This window comes from Schistocerca cancellata, chromosome 2 (genome assembly GCF_023864275.1).
Source record: "Schistocerca cancellata isolate TAMUIC-IGC-003103 chromosome 2, iqSchCanc2.1, whole genome shotgun sequence".
NCBI classification, from domain to species: Eukaryota; Metazoa; Arthropoda; class Insecta; order Orthoptera; family Acrididae; genus Schistocerca; species Schistocerca cancellata.
In genome coordinates, this window is record NC_064627.1 from 729107712 (window position 1) to 729131187 (window position 23476).

The 23476-nt window shown below is 42.3% G+C and overlaps 1 protein-coding gene across 1 annotated transcript in view; it reads right to left on the bottom strand.

Annotated features, from left to right (window-relative positions):
- Positions 1-23476, bottom strand: part of LOC126158154 (tubulin gamma-1 chain-like) — a 97052-nt gene that overhangs the window by 20975 nt on the left and 52601 nt on the right. Inside the window, exons 8-9 of the mRNA XM_049916424.1 lie at positions 20232-20363; positions 2999-3181 (exon numbers count right to left, since the gene is read on the bottom strand). Coding sequence (XP_049772381.1) covers positions 2999-3181; positions 20232-20363 — 315 coding nt within the window. The remainder of the gene's footprint in view (positions 1-2998; positions 3182-20231; positions 20364-23476) is intronic.

Sequence of the window (23476 nt, forward strand, 5' to 3'; positions counted from 1 at the left end):
AGTCTACAGATCCCCTTCATGAAACTTTGAGCTTCTTATGAGAAACGTGGATACATTATTGAGCTACCTAAGAGACAAGAAGAAACAGGTAGTAGTTTATGGAAATCTAAATGTAGATTTCTTAAAAGATACAGGCAGGAAAAATGAACTGGAATCATTTTTAATTGGCTGTTTCAGTCTGATTTAAATGTTACCTTTTCCAACTTATGTGCAGCATGAGAACAGGACACTGATTGATAACATTTTTACAGGCTGTGCTCAGGCTGAACGTGTATCCAGTTGTTAATGGACTCCCTGATCACCAATCACAAAAAATGGAAATAAACGATGTAGAATCCTACAGCTCTGAGGCACATTCGTACAAAGCAGCGACACTCAGTAAATAGAACGAAGTATAATTTTTTAAAAATAACTTAAAAGAGATAGCACAAGGTGAGGTATACATAAAGAGATGATCTAATGTGAAATTCAGTATATTCCACAGTAAATTTGTGTCAATATTTGAAAGTAGCTTTCCCAGAAAGTTATCAATTAAGAAATAAGTAAGCCATAGATAACTAATGGGACGAAATTTTCGTGTAAGAGGGAAAGGGGAAGTCCTGTAGAGGCCAGGAAACGTCTAGATCCGACATGACTTGTATTCTACAAAGAATATGGAAATATTTCAGGGGAAGTCTTTAAAATATCGAGAAATATGGGTGTCCGATCAGAAGCTAGTAATGCAGATAATAAGAGTAAAATTATATGGAATATTGTGAAACAAGAGACAAGACAACCAGCCAGCGTAGAAGTTACAGTCACAATGAAACTAAATGACAATGTTGTGACTGGTAATTTGCAAGTATTTTTAACAGTCACTTTCTAAATATAGGAGCAGAAATAGAAATATATGGCTCAGTTGAAGAAGCAAGAGAATATATTGAAAATGTCATTCGATAAAACTTTAAGCATCTACAAGTAGTAGAAATTAATAGAATTACAAAATTCTTTAGAAAGGCACATTTGATATTGATGAAATTTCAAACACAGTTCTGAAAAATTTGCTCTAACTTAGTAAGTCGTTTGCTTAGCGATGAATGTAACGCAGCAGCAGCACAAGGAATTTTTCAAAACAAATTGAAATATGCAATTGTTAAAGGTCTTTATAAGAAAAGTCAGAAGAGAGACTTAAATAATTATCGTCCAGTTTTCTTACTGATCACTTTTTCCAAAATATTCAAAACGGTAACGTACTCAAGAACAGCTTAACATTTAAATAGAAACAATTTACTTATCACAGTTTGGATTCCAGAAGAGTTTCTCGACTGAGAGTGTTATTTATAAATTCACTCACCAAATATCACAAGCTTTTAATAATAAAATCTCGCCAGTTGGTGTGTTTTGTATGTTTCCAAGGCGTTTGTTTGTGTACATTTTGTTAAGGAGCTGATGGTATACGCACAACTGTTTGGAGTCATACTTAACAAGCAGAATGCAAGGAATTGTGCTGTCTAATTCAAAAAATGTTGAAAGAAGAGGAGATATCGCGAACGGAGTCACTTAAGGTTTAATTATTGCTTCACTCCTATTCCTTATACATGTGAATGACCTTACATTAACATTCTTCACGCAAATTTTGTACTTCTTGCAGATGATACTAGTGTTATAATAAATCGCATTAGACAGAAAGCAACAGAAGGGTCTGTTAATGGTGTTTTCCAAAGGGTTATTAAGCGTCTCTTAAAAAATGAACTGTCCCTGAATTACGAGAAAACGCACTGCATTCAGTTTTATATAACAAACAGGGGCATACCAATTACTGATTCAGCACACGAACAGGACTTAATAAATAGGGTAGAATGCTCCAGATTTTTTGGTGTAGATATTGATAAAAATTTAAACATTAAGGAGCATAACTTCAGATACTGTCACAATTCATATAATTGCTAGTCTTGGAAACAAACAAATCAGTTTCCTGATATATTTCGCGTATGACCACTGAATAATGCCCCATGGAATAATTTTCTGGGGTAACTCACCTTTGAGAAAGAAAATATGTTTGCACAGAAGCGAGCAGTAATAACAATATGTAGGTATCTCTTCAAGAAGTTAGGCATTCTAACAGCACCGTCACAATACAATTCACTAATAAAGTTCGAGATAAGAATTCCATCACAATTTGAAAAGAATAATAAAGTCCTCACCTACATAAATAGAGGAGAAAATGAGCTTCCTTGCTTGTTATTGAAGCTGTCAGCGACTCAGAAAGGAGTTCACTAAGCAGAAACAAAATATTTGATCATTTGGTCATTACCATAAAAGTTCGATAGGTAGTGATCCTAGTGTTAAATGCAACTTAAAACATTTATCCTGGACAACTGCTTTTATTCCATGGACAAATATTTATTAAAAAATTGGTAGTCTTTAAAAAATACTAGTTTTTAAGTGTAACTGCGTGATTAGGACTAAGAAGTAATATGTTCATTACGGAATAGGTATACATGAGTGTAAGCTGAGTCGTTCCACATCATTTCGATAAAACAATCGTTGAAATGATCTATGGAACATGTAACTAAGTAGCTAACGAAGCAGTAAAAAAAAAGACTGTGAACTTTGGCCTAAGGGATTACCAGCGTTAAACGTTTCAAGGAAACCTAGAAGGGAAGCGGTGGACCCGTTGTATTTGAGTGACAGAGCTGAAGGTTTTATCTCTTCTAATAATTCTACAAATTTGTATACGCAGATTTTTTACATCCTGTGTAGTTCACAACCTGGAAAGACTGCTACATCAGATTACGGTTTAGAACACGAAACCTGCTTTGCAGCTTCATCAAGTCGATTTGTAATTTAGAATGGATCAACAACAATCCCGGTGAAACAGCTCATTGGCTTAGTTTCTGAACACAGTGATGAGAACGTGTCTCGATAGCACCCAGATGAAGCGCGCCCTTTACGAGAAGTCGCGCACATCAAGTTGCAGAGTAGAAAGAGAGAGAAAGACACAGAGAGAGGCACGTACGCTGGCGATGCTGGTGTGGTTGGCGAGCATGAGCCCGCTGACGCGCGACGCCGGCGGCAGGTAGGGGGAGCGCCTGGCCAGCACCACCTGGATGCTGGCGGGGCCCCACGGGATGAAGCGCGCCAGCCGCCGCTCGCGGATGCGCGACAGCGATCGCTCCACCTCGCTGGGGTTGTCCGCCCCCTGCCAGAGCAAAGTGGCGTGTCACATTGTGGTAATACCAGCGTCACTCGTGTTTATTTAACAGGAGGTGCGGCCCCAGAGGTGTTAACAACATTCAAACTGAGTGAGTGGCCTAAACTCATCATACAAAATACCAGTTACAACATTAAGAGAGCACACTAATTGGTTTTGACAGCTGTACATGGTGCAGAATTCGCACCAGAAAGTCATGCGACCCTCCGCCACAGATATAACAAATGGTAATGAAGTTGGACCAGGTGGTTATGATCAAAGTGCAGCTACTCAGGGGTCCAGTGTGTGCTGTAATAATAATAATGGCGTGGCACGAGGGCCTCCCGTCGGGTAGACCGCTCGCCTGGTGCAAGTCTTTCGATTTGACGCTACTTCGGGGACTTGCGCGTCGATGGAGATGAAATTATGATGATTAGGACAACACAACACCCAGTCCCTGAGAAAATCTCCGACCCAGCCGGGAATCGAACCCGGGCGCTTAGGATTGGCAGTCTGTCGCGCTGACCACTCAGCTACGGGGGGCGGACTGTGCTGTACTTATCATATGGTATCAAAGTTTAGTAGATATTCTGATGCGTTAACGCAAAAATGATTTACACTGGAGAAAAATTAGTTCCACTTTTGGCCACTAGGTGCAAATCTGGCGCTGTACAGTATCTCGTAGATTCCGGTGGTCATTTGAATAATATCAACATTATGTCTTTCTAATTTGTGTGATTTTTTCCTCCCTATGTACCGTTAATAATCCAGTACATATGGAAACATTTCTATACGTCTTCTTTGCATTCTCAGCACCAGATTTGCACCGGGTGGCCTCGATGGGAACTTTTTTATTTTTTTTTTTCGGCATAAATTGGTTCCGTTTTATCGCATTAGAATATATACCTAGTTTTGGCGCCATACGATAGTTACAGTTTACACTGAACCTTTCTGAGTAGTTGCACTTCAGTTACGATCACCCAGTATGTACTCGTATGTGCCACTCGGTTATACTGAATCACGGCCTTAAGACGTGTCCTAGTAGAGGCACGGCATATTAGTGAAAAGAACCTATCGTGTTTCGACTTACTCATGACTGCACTGTTAATGATGTGAACCCATCTATTGGTGTATCAACGAGCACTGTCCAACGCGTCCTTAAGGAGTGGTATACTACTCGCAGTCACGTAGCACGGTGTGAGATCACTGATCTTAAAAAGACTGGTTGGCTGAGACGGGGGACGAGGGTTAGGCCTTGTCACTGACTGTCGGCTTCAAACCAGAAGAAAGAAGACATAACCAGAGAAAGACGGTACATCACAACCATTTCCGTAATAGAAAATTTACTAACCTGACTTATACGGGAACTATTTCAGACAGAATAAATACATTATTTAAAAAACATTCAAACGACCATTGCGTTCACTAATAACAGTCTACTACAAACTAAACTGAGGGGCACGACTGGCAAGTGCAATAATGAGTGTTTAAATTCAGGTGTATATAAAATATCGTAGCAAGAAACTGGAAATTTGTGGTAAGGACTATGGGACCGAACTGCTGAGGTCGTCGGTCGCTAGGCTTACGCACTACTTAATCTAACTTAAGGTAACTTACGCTAAGGTCAACACAAAGACCCATGCTTGAGGGAGGAATCGAACCTCCGACAGGGGGAGCCGCGCTAATGGTGACAAGACGCCTGAGACCGCACGGCTACGTCGGGCGGCTTATCGTTCCAAGACTGTGACAAGCAATGTATGGGACAGACAGGAAGAAACTTTGCTTTGCGGTTTAAGGAAAATACATTAGGTGTGTCTCCCAGAAAATCACTATTCGCTCAACAGTTGACGCAGAACAAAGATTCACAAGACTTCATTGACGATAGTTAGAGAATTCACAGCTAAGGGATTACTAGTTAACTCCCCTTTAGTAGTCGGGAAGTTATGCATATTTTAAAAATAATCCACTATCGTTGTTGAATGAACTATTTGATTTTGGCCAAATATACTTCTTTGAACTTTCTGAGAGTTTACCATAAGCCTGATGCAGCATTCTCTCTAAACTTTTGTAAAAAGGAACTTAGGAACTCCATTCATTATCATTTATCATTTTAACCACAAACACTACTCAAGAATATTATTGCTGTACGTGTTATCGCCCCATAGTTAGACCTATGTATGGCCACTTAAATTTCCTCTTGCACGTATACAGTGGCACCAGGGTATAAAACGAGCATTTAAGAGCTTGTAGTGAAGGGGATTCGTTTGTCGCGATCATCGACGATCAGATAGTGCTGAGGAAGCTTGTCTCTGCACCGTTTATGTTGACTCTGCTGGCAGGAGCTGTGCCAAGTTTAGAGATGAACAGTACTAACAACATTCACTGTAGTGTACAGCCACGCCCCATCGACTCCTATTGAATAGCTTCTGCCATTTAAACGCGGTCGCATTGTGGGCGTGCGGGAAGCTTCGTGAATGTATCGAAGGGTTCCTGCACATATCTCAGATTATCTGTGGTGTGTCGCTGCTTTCAACAGTGGTCTGTGAAATATTCCCACACCTATAGGCCAGATTCTGGACGTCAGCATGTTACAGACGCATGACAGGATCGATTCATTATGCGAGCACGGGTGGCTTAGGGAATATCATCCAGAGATAAAATCCGGCCACATGATACACCTGCTGTGTCATCAGTGACCACTATGGACCGTCTGATTGCAAGAGGATTAGGATCACATGTGCCTCTGGGCAGGTTACCACTGACACCACAGCACCACCAAGCATGGCTAATCTGGTGTCGGTGAAAGAGTCGACTGGAGAGTGAAATGGTGCTCTGTTGTCTTCTGTTATGAGAGTGGATTCTGTCCGTGAGCGAGCGATGGACGTACACGTGTATGATGCAGATCTGATGAGTCGCCTATTACAGACAGCATTCGCCCGTGACACACATATCCCATCTTAGGCTTCATGGTGTAGGGGCCCTCAGCACAAGACGCGACCACATTTGGTGTTTCTGCAAAATGGTTCAAATGGCTCTGAGCGCTATGGGACTTAACATCTATGGTCAACAGCCCCATAGAACTTAGAACTACTTAAACCTAACTAACGTAAGGACATCACACACATCCATACCCGAGGCAGGATTCGAACCTGCAATCGTAGCGGTCACGCGGTTCCAGACTGAAGCGCCTAGAACCGCACGGCCACACCAGCCGGCCGGTGTTTCTGCTGGGTAAAGTAATAACCAGTGCCCACTACATTGCACAGGGTGTTATCATCGTGATATAGTCATTTCTGCAGCAGGACGTCTTCATCAGGGCAAGATACGTTCACATCGGCTGCTGCAACGCAACGTTCTTTTCGTGGAGTACAACAATTGCTCTGTCCAGCAACATCACCAAATCTCTCACCAATGATGAAGTGGGAGCTTACTCGTTGTCTAGTGTCTGCAAGAACAATAGAACAATTGCCAAATTCCTACAAAGAGTAGAAGCGGGGTGGGTACACTGCGACCGCGCGGTGTGGCAGCGCGGTTAGAGGCGCCATGTCACTGACTGCTCGGCCACTCCCGTCAGAGGTTCGAGTCCTCCCTAGGGCATGGGTGTGTGTGTTGTTCTTAGCAAAAGTTGGTTTAAGTAGTTTGTTAGTCTAGGGACCGATGACCTGTGCAGTTTGGTCCTTTAGAAATTCACACACAATTCCATTCAATGGGTACACTGTGTATCGACTGTGTCTGGACACCTTTTCATGTGACATGTTTGTTACATTTGGTCTGAATTTCTTATCATACACTCCTTCAATGATGATCTGCCTCACACCTCACTTCTCAATAAAAATAACTTGTTCTTGAGGGAGTTGCATTTCTTCCCGCAAGAATAAACAAATGTTGTCACAGCGAGGATATACAAGAACTGTTGTCAGAGATAAGTGCTGGTCAGTCGTTAATTGATGTGCTCTTGTAGTCGTGCGCCGTGTGGCAACACTTCACTTTAAGAACATTGGTGTGTCCGCTGTTACTTACTTTTCCTCGTCGGTTCCCGAGTGTAAACATGACGGTATTCCCATCTAGGACATGAGTTCAGTTCGCTTTTCTGGTTTCGTAATACAGAGATTAGACAAATTATTATGGGAAAACTGTTGTAATTTCCTCAGTTCCGAAGCCAGTTTTCTACATTTACTTTGCATATCACTAAAAGCGTCTAACTTTTATGTTCACTGTCACTACACGATCGGTATGTAGAAGACTGGAGATTATGAAGTTTGTGCTCGATTTTCTAAGCTAACTTCCGCGAGACAGACAAAATATTGCACAAAGTGACGGATCAACGATGTTTAGCATTACTATTACACTCGTCGATGACCAAGTCTGTAACAATTTTTCCTTAGCACATAACGTATGTCATCTGTTAACGTAACTTGACAAGGATCCCACACTCACGAACAATATTGCAATATGATCCCTGCCAGTGTAATGAAAGCATCCTCTTCCATAGACAAACTGTAGTATCCCAGTGTCCAACCAATGAATGCTTTACCTGCAACTGAGCATACAGGTTGTTCCGAAATTCCCGTTACAAACTTATAGGACTTGTAGAGCGGACTGAGTGGATAATATTTTGAATTGGAAACGTATCATTTCGTGCTAAAAATCTCAAAACATTTTACTAACGCGACCACTTTTACAAGTAATTTATCAGGCGTGACCCAGTACACAACTTGTTCTACAATTTCACTCATTAATAGCCAATGAAACAAAAAGTAAGCTTAATCGATTTCCACAAACAGTGTTCTTCACAATACGGCTTCTTCCAATTCGGGTGTAGCACGTCTCTTCGGAACAAAACACTCACGCCTGCTGACGATGAAGTTACCCCTTTTTCGAAGCTGTTGCGTAACTGTGGCGAAATGGGTATGTGATGGAATCGGACGTTGTGGATAATGATGAGCAGCTCTTTCATGATTGTGAGCTTCACCATTCAGAAGGATCATGTCGGTGTACTCTACAAACGTGTACTCAGCTATGTTGCTCTAACACATGTAGCGTCCCCACACGAAAGGACATGTGAAATTCTGTAAACAACCATCAACAACAGTCATTACGACGCCTGTATGATGTACGGTATATTATGTGTGATGTTAATAATGTGACATTTGTAATATGAGAGAAGCTTTTGTGCTAAAATGATAATCATCACTACTGTATGACGTACCAGAGAATAAAACATGTGTTGCCGTAATGTTAATCGCAGAATGAACAATAGGTTATAATGTGAAATCTTCATGTTGTTCATATTGTTAAGAGCGGCATTAAAAAATTTCGCTCTCTTTTTTAGTTGCGTTTGTGATCGGACGAATTTATGGTTAGTAAAGACTCCTGTAGAACAAAAGATGTGTAAAAGTTACAAATATTTTAATATATGTATTAAAATACGTGTTGAAACTATTTGATGTATATTGGTAACATTCCATGTCGAATAATCCACCCCTTTCCAGAATTTAACCACAGTCTAATAGATACAGTCCCGATACTCTTTGGTGTGAAAGTTGTTACTGTTTGACAACTGGTGCGACACTAGCACTCCAAGCGGTGAGAACACAGACAGTCACATGCGTTGTATGCATAATGTTCGTGTTTAATTATTTTTTACTTATTTAACAAATAGTTATTATAATTGTGCGTTACATGAGTTACTAAATTACCAAAAGACATGAATTATCGTGAAATACGTGTAAAACCAGGCGACTCACACCGATTAAGTGGCATAAGCTACAACTTGTTCATGAAGACATACTTTCGAATATGCGTATATTTGCAGCTTACTGCCGGCCGGTGTGGCCGAGCGGTTCTAGGCGATACAGTCCGGAACCGCGCGACTGCTACGGTCGCAGGTTCGAATCCTGCCTCGGGCATGGATGTGTGTGACGTCCTTAGGTTAGTTAGGTTTAAGTAGTTCTGAGTTCTAGGGGACTGATGACCTCCTATGTTAAGTCCCATAGTGCGCAGAGCCATTTGAACCATTTTTTTGCAGCTTACTCCACCGAAAGCAAGAGAATATATACATGAATTTCATGCATGTGAATCCTATATTTCCGTTGTTATTATCATAGATACTCTTTTTGACACATATTTTTTATGATATCTAATGGTCCGCCCATTCTTACACTTCTCTCGGCATCGTAATACGCGAATAACTTTATAAATATGATTACTTTTGCTTCAAAGGCGAATAAGTTGAAGATTCTTGCCGTTTGCGGCTCAAATTGAGCAATAGTTGTGGAATTGGTTTCTTCTGTGTTGGGAAACAGTTTTATTCCTTTTGACAATTTATTATTAATTCTATGTCGTTTACTCCTAAGCTTCAGCTGTGGTGGTTTATTTCGTGCATCAAATACTTTTAGGTATTACGTTCCAAATACGTTTCTTACGTTCCAAAATCATTGATTTGGCTGAAATCGTAGCGAACGAAACTCCCGTTTGTTGAGTACACATGCAATGCTTTTATGTAAAAGGTTAGCTCTTTCGGCGTTTACTAGCAATTTTTGTTATCAAAGAAAAACGACATTATTCGTTGAATATCCGTACGTTACTAGAGAATGAACGGTCCCTTAATGCACAGTTGCGTACCTTCCAGAGTACTTAGAAAACTAAATAATGAAAAATGTGGTGTCATTTTATAGTTATTGTCAACTTTTATGACACTGCATAGACATCGTACAAACTATGTTGCAAACCAGTATAAACGATAGTATTCATACTCATCCGATATTGTATTCAGAAGTGTCGCTTGCTGGCCGCTTGGGACGCTGCCGTCGCTGTGGTTAACAGGGTGTCGCGACTATTATGTTAGACTGTGATTTAGGTGTCTTCACTGCAACAACAGGAACATCGCTGGCTAGCTGCAGACGCCGCCATTACGGGGGATATTTGAAATTATTTCAACTGCGCGAACGACGCGGTACTTGTAGTGAAGTAATTTAAACATTTTCTCTTCCAGCACTGCAGCGGACGAGAATATTATATTTTCAGATTTTTTTCAGTTAACTGATAAACAATAGCACAGATAGGCTTTGGCCTGAACTCACACAGGAACACAGAATCTTGTTTGGAGATTTCTAACATTTTTCTCAGTTAAAGACATTTACATAAAGAACTCACATTAATTAATAACATCAGCATTTCTAGTATTTTCAGTTTATTAAATCATGGTAACAATTCGTCATTCATTATTATGCGACAAACTTTGTACTTCTGTCCAACATACGTATATTGCGCATCACGTAAAAGCAAATCTTTCTCTATAAACGAAAGACATTATTTTCATTTCAAGAATGACTCGCATGCAGAAGAAATAATAGTAATATTTAATTTATTCAAGTTTAAAGATTATTTTTCAAATAATAAATTAAAAGTTAAATTATATACAGAAACAGAAGTATAAAATGGCGCCCAATAGCTTGGGGTGCGAGTAATTGTTTTTCATGAAAGTCATGTAATTTATAATTTTATGTTTGTTTATGTGTATACATATTTCAATATTAACTGAGACACAATGTTTCTCTCACATGTATCCCATGAGGGGTACTGAAACGAGGAAAAGTTCTTAAGGAAGAAAGGCGAAGTAAAATAAACCGCGAGAAGAGTCTCATAACGATTTTGGGATAATACATAATAAGTAAAATAGGAACACAAATTGTAACCAATAAGGAAAAGGGCAACAGGGTGTGATTCTTGCTTTGGCGTATAACTCTGAAAATGAGAGTACGTTAGATTACTTGTGGAGTACAATAACTTTGTAAAATATTTAATTACGTGAAGACTAGAACCTTTCTATATTTTGTGTTTTGTCACACAGTGTTTTATGTTTAATGACACTTTTGTGCAACTGTTGGTTAGGAGCGCAACAGGCTATGAATAGATATGGCGAAACGGTACAAAGAGAGTCAGTAGGTAATTCGGATATATGAAACATTATCATGTAGGATTGATATACAATGAATCACATTCCTAAGTCGAATTACAAACATTATTGTAAAGCCAGGCCAGTGTCTGCAAGGAAAATCATATGGATCGATTCATTCGAGTGTTTGACGTGGAGTGCTATGTAGTAATCGAATAATGTATATGTACAGTATTTGAGGTACAAATTATACAAGAGTATGAAAATGCAACAAGAATTTCTACTACAAAATGCGATACAAAACGGAAAGTGTATGCTAACATAAATTTTATGGGAAATATGTTAGTAATCTGATAAGCAATGAAATGTGTTAACTGCGACTGTTTATTTATAGTGATTAATTACACATGAGTACGATACTGAATGTTTATGAATACAGTACATAGTCTGAATTCAAATTTTAATATAAGCACGAAAAGAAACGGTGAAAATCAGTAAGTCTTGAAAGTTGCTGTAGTGACTTTCACGTTTCAATTTCGGACACTAAACGTGCGAGACAGTCAAGTGACTTGGAATAGATTAAGTGTACAGACAGTGGCATGATGGATAAAATGTTAGAGTTGTACTTTTAGAATGAACAGAGGTTGCTGCGCCAGCAGCAATGAAAATTCCTCCCTCGCGGCGGACGTTGAAACAGAAACAGTACGCGGTTGCTGCACACGATAACGATATGCAGGGACAGAGTACAATAGCGGTTAGTCACCTAAAGCCGGACACTAATGACGTGCCTATTTGTGAACTAACCGTGTTTGTTGAGAAACAACAGATGTTATTTCCAAACCGTGTGATGAAATGTGCAGACAGTATCGCATAGGCTAAGTAATGAAAAACAACCATGCCATGTGACGCTACGAATACCTACAGAACTGGCTCTGAACTTGGCAATAATTGCTGACTGTTTTGGTTTCTTTCTTCCCCAGCAAATCAACATCAGTGACTAGATATAATGTAGTGCTGCAGTATGAATTTTATTTCATGTACGTGCGGAGGAACTGGCCAGCCCAGCCGAACACCATCGGATAAGGGGGCGCCTCAGGACCACGGGTGTCTGCACTCGCAGCCAAGCAAAAACGGCGCTGAGGGTCATGGATCTCATGCGGAAGAGATAATAGTAATATTTATTTTAGTGAAGTTTAAAGTTTTTTTAAACAACAAATTAAAAATTAAATTATATCTAGAAATAGGAGAAACAGCATAAACCGTTACAAACTTTAGGACTTGTAGAGGGGACTGACTAGATAATATTTTGAACTGGAACCTGTATCCAGAAACGTACCGTTTCCGCGTCACAACCATCTGAAACCATGTTGATTATGTGACCACTTTTACGGGGAATTTATTGGCTGTGACCCAGTACATCACTTGTTCTACGGTTCCACTCGTTAATAACCGAAGAAACAGAAAGGAAACTTAATCAGTTTTCACAAACAGTGCTGTTTACAGCGCGACTTCTTCGAATTCGGGTGTAGCGCGTCTCTTCGAAGCAAAACAGTCACGCCTACTGACGACCAAGTTACCCCTTTCTCGAAGCCGTTGCGTAACTGTTGCGAAAAGGGGATGCGATAGAGTCGGACGCTATGGATAACTATCCAGATAACGGCGACGAGCAGCTCTTCCATTACCGTGAGCTTCGTCATACAGAAGGATCGTGTCGGAGTACTCTACAAACGTGTACTCAGCCATGTTGCTCTAACACTCATGGACGCATGAATGAAGTCCGAACCGTTTAAAGAGTGGTAGGACACACGTCAAACGACGTCAGACGATCCGACGTTAGCACCAGCCCACCATGACCACCCTCTTGCATACCTGCCTAGCAAACATGTTTTCACACGGCTGTAGCACGGAAAGGTACGTTTCCGGACATGGGTTCTAGTTCCAATTATTGGCCACTGAGTTGCCTCTACAAGTCCTAGAAGCCTGAAACTGGAATTTCCGAACACCCTGTATATGACTATACTGCTTCCGCTTCTTATCTCCATACTGAACGTAAAGGATATAATACACTGGCATTATGTTGGGAGGCAAGTGCAACGCATTGCTCAATTTTATTATTCAGTTCTGTTCGCCAGGTGTTGTATGCAAAAAATGCTACGACTAATTTTGAATCAGCAGTTTGCTGCGCGAAAGTAATATGTAATTACAGGACAAGAATAAGCAAACGCAGTGCCACCTTCATCGCAGGAGATCAACTAAACGATAAATCGAATATGTAAGAGACAAGTTGTTTGTTCATACTCCATAATCGATTCACTGGGGTGCTGTTTATCTTGGCAGTGCGTGTAGCGAAGCGATTTACTCGGCACCTAGCGACATGCGTGCATCTCATCACGTTGTTCGCGTGGGTCGGTAGCACCTCCGGCGTGGTGATAAATACAGCGGCCTAGTAGCGTCCGAGTAGCGCGGGCAGATTACGGCGGGTACAACGGGGTCACTCGCACTGCAGTGTGGCGAAAATCTTACCTGGCCTCCTCGACGTACATCTAGGTGACGGGTGTGGAGCAGTTGCTAACGACGGCTAGCAGCTACCGTTGTTCGCTGAGCGCAGAACTTCCGACTTTTAGCATACATCAACAGACAAATCAGTTCGGAGAATGGGTTCACGTCAACTTCAACAGCAGTTTTGTAAGTGATGGTGCCAGTACAAGTCAACAAGCAACTTACCAAGCCAGCAAATTAGTCCATCTCCGACCTGTGTCGACTCATCTATTTCGGCCGATTGCTCATCTTCTGTGAATCTCCTCAAGGTTTTGGTCTAAGTTCACTCCATAAATGAGCCTCTGGTACCTTGAATTTCAGACCTCATTACTTATTCTTTGGTCTTCCGTACCTCTTGCATTCCTCTTTGCGCTCGTTCTTCTGATACCAGTGTTTGCCGAAGATTTCAGAAAGCCCGTGTCCTTCTGCAGTGTCAATGGAACATGGAAATTTTCTGACATAATAAAACCGTGAGCTGGACCAGATTTAGAACTTGGAACTTTCTTGCCCCTCTTGGACAGTGTTCCCTCTGATCGGTCCAGGCACCACTCACGGCCTATTTACAGCTCCACTTCTGCCAGTACTTATCTCTTATACTCAAAATCTCGTAGTCTCACTCAGCTGTGACATAAAAGAAGTGAATATTCAATTTAGAACATCTTTCTTCAATTGTAAGGCTTGGTGGAGATTGTGCAGTGGGTTGTCATTTGTACCTTGCTGCTTAGTGAGTCCTATAATTTCACAGAAAGTAATGATAACAGGTTAAATCTGCATGTAGAACTATTTTTACTGAGCACGTTAATTCAATGGCGCAATTGTGAATTGCTCTATGAAATTTCGTTTTCAAAGATGATTCCTGAAGAGACAATGCTGCAAAGATGCAAGCTGGGGTAATTTACATGAACGTGAGCTATCATGTCTTCCATGGCATCCTCTAGCGTTGGACAAGAACCGAGCCGTTTAGTTCTGTATTGGGAACAAAATTAATGGAACGTTATCATCTTCGAGAATGTCTGAATTGAACTGATTCGTTCCTGTGAGTAGAATAGTTTATCGCTCCACGGACCACCATTTACTATTTATAAACACTGACCATCAGGCTATTTTGTGTATCGAAAGAAGGAGTTTCCGGGCTCTCAACGGCGAGACTATTAGCGCTTGTATATCAACTCGTCTCTGTATATATTGTTGCGGCGCATATTAATTTTTTTAATCCCTTTAATTCCATCTCATTGCAGCCTTTCTGCAATGAAGACACTTTTACACTATTGCTAAATTATAAACTAAAGAACTATCGATCGGGGCGGTACCATTTTACACTGTTTTCCATTCTTTTTGCTTTCCTCTACACAATCCATAGATGCAAAACACCGTTCTCGCCCTTCCACCTTCGTAATCCGCTGCACTGTATAAACTGCTTATCTAATCTCACATGAGTTTACAAGCGCAGCGCGTGTTCGACACGTTAACGGCCACGGGCCATAAATTAGTTCTAGCCGTATAGCGCTATCATTCTTGCAGAGCTTTGTAGCAATATATCAGAATTTTTCTCTCAGTGATTTCCAGCAAGCACCTGTTATTCCTCACAGATAAAGGAGGTGATGTCATCTTTAGCGCAGTGGCCGACAGAAGTTATATACATCTTATGTCAAAGGAGAACTGATACCACTTCATGTTAATAACAGTTTTCTAAACAGTCTCACATCATAAGCGTTACAGAAACTACCAGTTTCGAATCCACCCACAATGAAATTTCATGTTTATTATGATTACAAGGGCGATGTTCTTGAGGACAATATTATAGAAATGGAAGAGAATGTAGATAAAGATGAAATGGGAGATATTATACTGCGTGAGGAATTTGACAGAGCACTGAAAGACCTAAGTCGAAACAAGGCCCCGGGAGTAGACAACATTCCATTAAAACTACTGACAGCCTTGGGAGAGCCAGTCCTGACAAAACTCTACCATCTGGTGAGCAAGATGTATGAGACGGGCGAAATACCCTCAGACTTCAAGAAGAATATAATAATACCAATCCCAAAGAAAGCAGGTGTTGACAGATGTGAAAATTACCGAACTATCAGTTTAATAAGCCACTGCTGCCAAATCCTAACATGAATTCTCTACAGACGTATGGAAAAACTGGTAGAAGCCGACCTCGGGGAAGATCAGTTTGGATTCCGTAGAAACGTTGGAACTAGAGATGGGCAAAACTGTTCTTTTCAGAGATTGGATCAGAACTGTTCACTCCCTGAAATGAATTAGCTCTTTTTCATGACTCACCACTCATTTACAATAGAAAATAAATGGAAGGCACATTGCCCTTTAAACTTGGTTTATTCCAGTACTATACCTGTATTTTGATCTTATTTGATCCTATTTTGAAGTAACACAGATAATGAGTAAGAATTTTGTATTGTTTATTGAAATTTCCACGATATGACAAAGTTTTTGATTATTGATTTATTTTGCACTATCGTGGGTTTTTGGGTGATCGGAAAATGTTGTAACTTGAGATTTACATTAACAATATATTTGGCTATAATGTATTAAAATTTCATTAACCTCATACAAATACATCGCAAGCCATATATTTTTAAAGTGAACGTTTCCTTTCGAAGACGCCTAAAATCGCAAAATCCGTACCAGAATAAGAAAAAAAAATATAAATTTGACTGTAAAACGAAAGTGCTGCATATAGCCTTACGCAGAATAAAACAAGGAAAATATTGGTGTATCACATTTTGCGATACGTTTATCGGTTCGCTCGTAATTAAAGCGTAAATTCGAGTGTCCATAATAAAAATCCTATAGTAAGAGGAGTCATCAGGAACCTAATCTAATCAGTTTAAACAAATAAAAATAAAATAAAAACAATTGATGTATACATAACATAATAATGTAATATACATAGCGGTATTACTACAAAGAACAATATCCAGTGGGGACGAACTCCGATGCAGAGGCGCTGAGTCGAGCAGGTCGAGCCGCGAGCTGTATTACTGCGTGAGCTGAGACCGCAGAGACCAGAGTGACACCTGAGTCGCTTTGCTCGACGCTCTGGATAGAGTCGAGATGGTGGGGTGAGCGTTGAGCGGGCGAGTTCCGAGGGTGGGGGGGAGCGGTGAACTCACCCGCTCCGAGACAAATCGTCCGTTCCCTTGCGAGCAGGTTTTTGCAAGTAGTTCCTATGTTATCCGCTAGGTGGCTCTCTGTCCTGTTGCTCGCATCAACTGCCCAGAGGGCAGGACGTGCGACTGAAACGATCGCCGACAGAGTGCGATGCGGAGTTAAGCTGCGCCAGACACTGCACAGTGCACACGGCAGACGACGCACAGAGACGGCACGGCATATGTGAAACACAAAATCCAATGGGGCACTGCACAATGCAGGCAGCCAAGGTAGAAGCAGGGCAGAGGCCGGCGCTGGCTGTGTTGTGTGGTGTGCACTGTGCTCTGACCAGAAGAGGCGCTGCTGATATGCTCCGTCTCTCTCTCTCTCTCTCTCTCTCTGCCGTGGGAAACGTTTGGAGCTACCGTTCTTTTTCTCTGAATCACTGATTGTTCACTCCATTTCTAGCATTTGTAGACGTAGAGAAAGCTTTTGACAATTTGTAGGCTAAGAGAAAACTTTTGACAATGTTGACTGGAATACTCTCTTTCAGATTCTGAAGGTGGCAGGGGTAAAATACAGGGAGCGAAAGGCTATTTACAATTTGTACAGAAATCAGATGGTAGTTATAAGAGTCGAGGGACATGAAAGGGAAGCAGTGGTTGGGTAAGGAGTGAGACAGGGTTGTAGCCTCTCCCCGATGTTATTCAATCTGTATACTGAGCAAGCAGTAAAGGAAACAAAAGAAAAATTGGGAGTAGGAATTAAAATCCATGGAGAAGAAATAAAAACTTAGAGGTTTACCGATGACATTGTAATTCTGTCAGAGACAGAAAAGAACCTGGAAGAGCAGCTGAACGGAATGGACATAGTCTTGAAAGGAGGATATAAGATGAACATCAACAAATGCAAAACGAGGATAATGGAATGTCGTCGAATTAAATCGGGTGATGCTGAGGGAATTACACTCCTGGAAATGGAAAAAGGAACACATTGACACCGGTGTGTCAGACCCACCATACTTGCTCTAGACACTGCGAGAGGGCTGTACAAGCAATGATCACACGCACGGCACAGCGGACACACCAGGAACCGCGGTGTTGGCCGTCGAATGGCGCTAGCTGCGCAGCATTTGTGCACCGCCGCCGTCAGTGTCAGCCAGTTTGCCGTGGCATACGGAGCTCCATCGCAGTCTTTAACACTGGTAGCATGCCGCGACAGCGTGGACGTGAACCGTATGTGCAGTTGACGGACTTTGAGCGAGGGTGTATAGTGGGCATGCGGGAGGCCGGGTGGACGTACCGCCGAATTGCTCAACACGTGGGGCGTGAAGTCTCCACAGTACATCGTTGTTGTCGCCAGTGGTCGGCGGAAGGTGCACGTGCCCGTCGACCTGGGACCAGACCGCAGCGACGCACGGATGCACGCCAAGACCGTAGGATCCTACACAGTGCCGTAGGGGACCGCACCGCCACTTCCCAGCAAATTAGGGACACTGTTGCTCCTGGGGTATCGGCGAGGACCATTCGCAACCGTCTCCATGAAGCTGGGCTACGGTCCCGCACACCGTTAGGCCGTCTTCCGCTCACGCCCCAACATCGTGCAGCCCGCCTCCAGTGGTGTCGCGACAGGCGTGAATGGAGGGACGAATGGAGACGTGTCGTCTTCAGCGATGAGAGTCGCTTCTGCCTTGGTGCCAATGATGGTCGTATGCGTGTTTGGCGCCGTGCAGGTGAGCGCCACAATCAGGACTGCATACGACCGAGGCACACAAGGCCAACACCTGGCGTCATGGTGTGGGGAGCGATCTCCTACACTGGCCGTACACCACTGGTGATCGTCGAGGGGACACTGAATAGTGCACGGTACATCCAAACCGTCATCGAGCCCATCATTCTACCATTCCTAGACCGGCAAGGGAACTTGCTGTTCCAACAGGACAATGCACGTCCGCATGTATCCCGTGCCACCCAACGTGCTCTAGAAGGTGTAAGTCAACTACCCTGGCCAGCAAGATCTCCGGATCTGTCCCCCATTGAGCATGTTTGGGACAGGATGAAGCGTCGTCTCACGCGGTCTGCACGTCCAGCACGAACGCTGGTCCAACTGAGGCGCCAGGTGGAAATGGCATGGCAAGCCGTTCCACAGGACTACATCCAGCATCTCTACGATCGTCTCCATGGGATAATAGCAGCCTGCATTGCTGCGAAAGGTGGATATACACTGTACTAGTGCCGACATTGTGCATGCTCTGTTGCCTGTGTCTATGTGCCTGTGGTTCTGTCAGTGTGATCATGTGATGTATCTGACCCCAGGAATGTGTCAATAAAGTTTCCTCTTCCTGGGACAATGAATTCACGGTGTTCTTATTTCAATTTCCAGGAGTGTAGATTAGGAAATGAGACACTTAAAGTAGTAAAGGGGTTTTGCTATTTGGGGAGCAAAATAACTGATGAGGATATAAAATGTAGACTGGCAATGGCAAGGAAAGCGTTTCTAAAGAAGAAAAACTTGTTAACATCGAGTATAGATTTAAATGTCAGGAAGTCGTTTCTGAAAGTATTTGTATGGAATGGAGCCATGTATGGAAGTGAAACGTGGACGATAAATAGTTTGGACAAGAAGAGAATAGAAGCTTTCGAAATGTGGTGCTACAGAAGAATGCTGAAGATTAGATGGGTAGATAACATAACTAATGATGAGGTATTGAATAGAATTGGGGAGAAGAGGAGTTTGTGGTACAACTTGACTAGAAGAAGTGATCGGTTGATAGGACATGTTCTGAGGCCTCAAGGGATCACCAATTTAGTATTGGAGGGCAGCGTAGAGGGTAAAAATCGCAGAGTGATACCAAGAGATGAATACACTAAACAGATTCAGAAGGATGCAGGTTGCAGTAGGTACTGGAAGATGAAGAACCTTACACAGGATAGAGTAGCATGGAGAGCTGCATCAAACCAGTCTCTGGACTTAAGACCACAAATGATTACAGAGAAATTCTTCAGTTAGGATGTAATGGGCTTCCACATGTCAAAACAAAATTCATTTTGACACGTTGAGGTAGTTTAGCTCTTAATTGACGAGCTACTTTGTAATCAAAATAAACATGGATATGGCTAATATGTGAATCCGAGATACAATACGTCATTCCTATAGAGCAAAACAGAAAATTTCTGCGAACGCGTATGGAACTTACTCAGTTCTGGAATGATAATAAACTTGTTTATTACTATGTAGCTTATCCTAGTTGTAACACTCATTTTATTGCTTCTCGATGTTGCTCATTTCTCTAATTTTAGTGTTAATGAGTTGCAAATTTGGTAAGAAGACGTGGTGTTTCGTTGCGTACAACGATTGAAAAACGTGATGGGCTGTATATACAGTAACACTGTTTGAATGTCTTCTCGGTTCGCTAACAAGGCGAAATAGATTTCAGCAAAATGTGTTACGAGACTGTCTTGCCAAACCGTGTGCCAAGACTGAATGTCGGTACTTACGTAATCAACGTACTTGAATAATGTTGAGAAGAGATATGTAGCAGTGAGGCAGCGTTCTGTCCTGTTGCGTCGACACCATGGCATTTTTTGGCTGCAAGAGACACCGCATCACGTCCATTACAGATGTCCTGCGCGTCGAATAGGTCTGGAAGGAAGATACAATGATAAAATTCATAACGCTCATCCCACCTAGAGTTATAAAAATATTTCAGTTGGTGGTCTTTGCTTAGGAAGTTCTAGAAATATGAGCTACTGAAGGGATTTCATCATATACCTCTTGGTTCATAAGGAGGCTGGTGCTAGAAACGTTTCAGAGAAATAACATCAAAGTTTTTGTTCGTACCGGGCGTGATCCAAGTAAAGGGGTTTTGAGCAATTTATACTGATCGTATCATGCCGAGCTCAATTTTTCATTAAAAGAAATATGGCTGCTGTCTGACTTGTTGTCAAACTGCTCTAGTACACGTTACCATTTTGAATAAGTCATGAGATAAGATAATAAGTTGTGGAAGTTTCTATTCCATAGGCTAACACAGAAATTTGTATTCGGTATTTCAGAGTTTTTCCCGTGATTTCACCGAAGTTAAGCGCTTTCGGGCGTGGTCGGCACTCGGATGGGTGATCATCCGGGCCGACATGCACTCAGCCTCGTGATGCCAATTGAGGAGCTACTCGACCGAATAGTAGCGGCTTCGGTCAAGAATACCATCATAACGGCGGGAGAGCGGTGTGCTGATCCCACGTCCCTCCTACCGCATCCTCCATGAGAATGACACGGCAGTCGGAGTGCTTTTTATTTCTACATCTACATCTACATCTACATTTATACTCCGCAAGCCACCAAACGGTGTGTGGCGGAGGCCACTTTATGCGCCAGTGTCATTACCTCCCTTTCCTGTTCCAGTCGCGTATGGTTCGCGGGAAGAACGACTGTCTGAAAGCCTCTGTGCGCGCTCTAATCTCTCTAATTTTACATTCGTGATCTCCTCGGGAGGTATAAGTAGGGGGAAGCAATATATTCGATACCTCATCCAGAAACGCACCCTCTCGAAACCTGGCGAGCAAGCTACACCGCGATGCAGAGCGCCTCTCTTGCAGAGTCTGCCACTTGAGTTTGTTAAACATCTCCGTAACGCTATCACGGTTACCAAATAACCCTGTGACGAAACGCGCCGCTCTTCTTTGGATGTTCTCTATCTCCTCCGTCAACCCGATCTGGTACGGATCCCACACTGATGAGCAATACTCAAGTATAGGTCGAACGAGTGTTTTGTAAGCCACCTCCTTTGTTGATGGACTACATTTTCTAAGGACTCTCCCAATGAATCTCAACCTGGTACCCGCCTTACCAACAATTAATTTTATATGATCATTCCACTTCAAATCGTTCCGCACGCATACGCCCAGATATTTTACAGAAGTAACTGCTACCAGTGTTTGTTCCGCTATCATATAATCATACAATAAAGGATCCTTCTTTCTATGTATTCGCAATACATTACATTTGTCTATATTAAGGGTCAGTTGCCACTCCCTGCACCAAGTGCCTATCCGCTGCAGATCTTCCTGCATTTCGCTACAATTTTCTAATGCTGCAACTTCTCTATATACTACAGCATCATCCGCGAAAAGCCGCATGGAACTTCCGACACTATCTACTAGGTCATTTATATATATTGTGAAAAGCAATGGTCCCATAACACTCCCCTGTGGCACGCCAGAGGTTACTTTAATGTCTGTAGACGTCTCTCCGTTGATAACAACATGCTGTGTTCTGTTTGCTAAAAACTCTTCAATCCAGCCACACAGCTGGTCTGATATTCCGTAGGCTCTTACTTTGTTTATCAGGCGACAGTGCGGAACTGTATCGAACGCCTTCCGGAAGTCAAGAAAAATAGCATCTACCTGGGAGCCCGTATCTAATATTTTCTGGGTCTCATGAACAAATAAAGCGAGTTGGGTTTCACACGATCGCTGTTTCCGGAATCCATGTTGATTCCTACATAGTAGATTCTGAGTTTCCAAAAACGACATTCTATTCCTTGGACACTTATTTCGATGTCAGCCATTTTTTCGTTGGTGCGAGGATTTAGAGAAGGAACTGCAGTGCGGTCTTCCTCTGTGAAACAGCTTTGGAAAAAGGTGTTTAGTATTTCAGCTTTACGCTTGTCATCCTCTGTTTCAATGCCATCATCATCCCGGAGTGTCTGGACATGATGTTTCGAGCCACTTACTGATTTAACGTAAGACCAGAACTTCCTAGGATTTTCTGTCAAGTCGGTACCTAGTATTTTACTTTCGAATTCACTGAACGCTTCACGCATAGCCCTCCTTACGCTAACTTTGACATCGTTTAGCTTCTGTTTGTCTGAGAGGTTTTGGCTGCGTTTAAACTTGGAGTGAAGCTCTCTTTGCTTTCGCAGTAGTTTCCTAACTTTGTTGTTGTACCACGGTGGGTTTTTCCCGTCCATCACAGTTTTACTCGGCACGTACCTGTCTAAAACGCATTTTACGATTGCCTTGAACTTTTTCAGAGTTTTAGTAGCATATCGCCGTCCCACGATATAGTGGCGTTGTATGAAGGTCCTTCACTGAGTCGCGACTTTGGTTGTAAGTTTTAATTTGACTATAACTTGAATAAAATAACTTTGTCATTGACAGACTGCAGTGGCGGGGGACAGTGTTGGCAGAATGCAGCCAGCCACGCTTCACAGGTCACTGCACATACCTACAGAACAGGCAACGCATCGAGCACATGGCGGTCGAGAAAGATCTGCAATTGGATGGCGGCTGGTCTGTACCACTCGACCAGGCGAAAACTTAATCACAAAGTTCTTTTAATCAAAGTATATTGCTCGTTACATTAGTTGTGAATGCTCTCACTGCAGTGGTTGGTTCTTGAAATTTCTTTGAATCCAATTAGTAGTGTCGAAGTTGTGAATTGCGAACTACGTCTTGCGATCAAATCAGTTTGGAGTCTCTGATCAACTCATTTTACTAACCTAGCAATGCGGAGAGTTTACCGAAAAAACAATTGTCTGGCTTTGACGGCCGGGAGTCCCCAACTGGGGAAGTTCAGTCGTCGACTTGCAACTGTTTTTCACTTGACGCCACATTGGGCGACTTGCTTGTTGATGAAGACGACGAAACAGTTATGAGGACAACACAACACCTAGTGCCCGATCGGAGAAAATCCCGGCCCGCCCGGGAATTGAACCCGGACACGCTGCATGGCAGTCTGTCGTGCTGACCATTTCT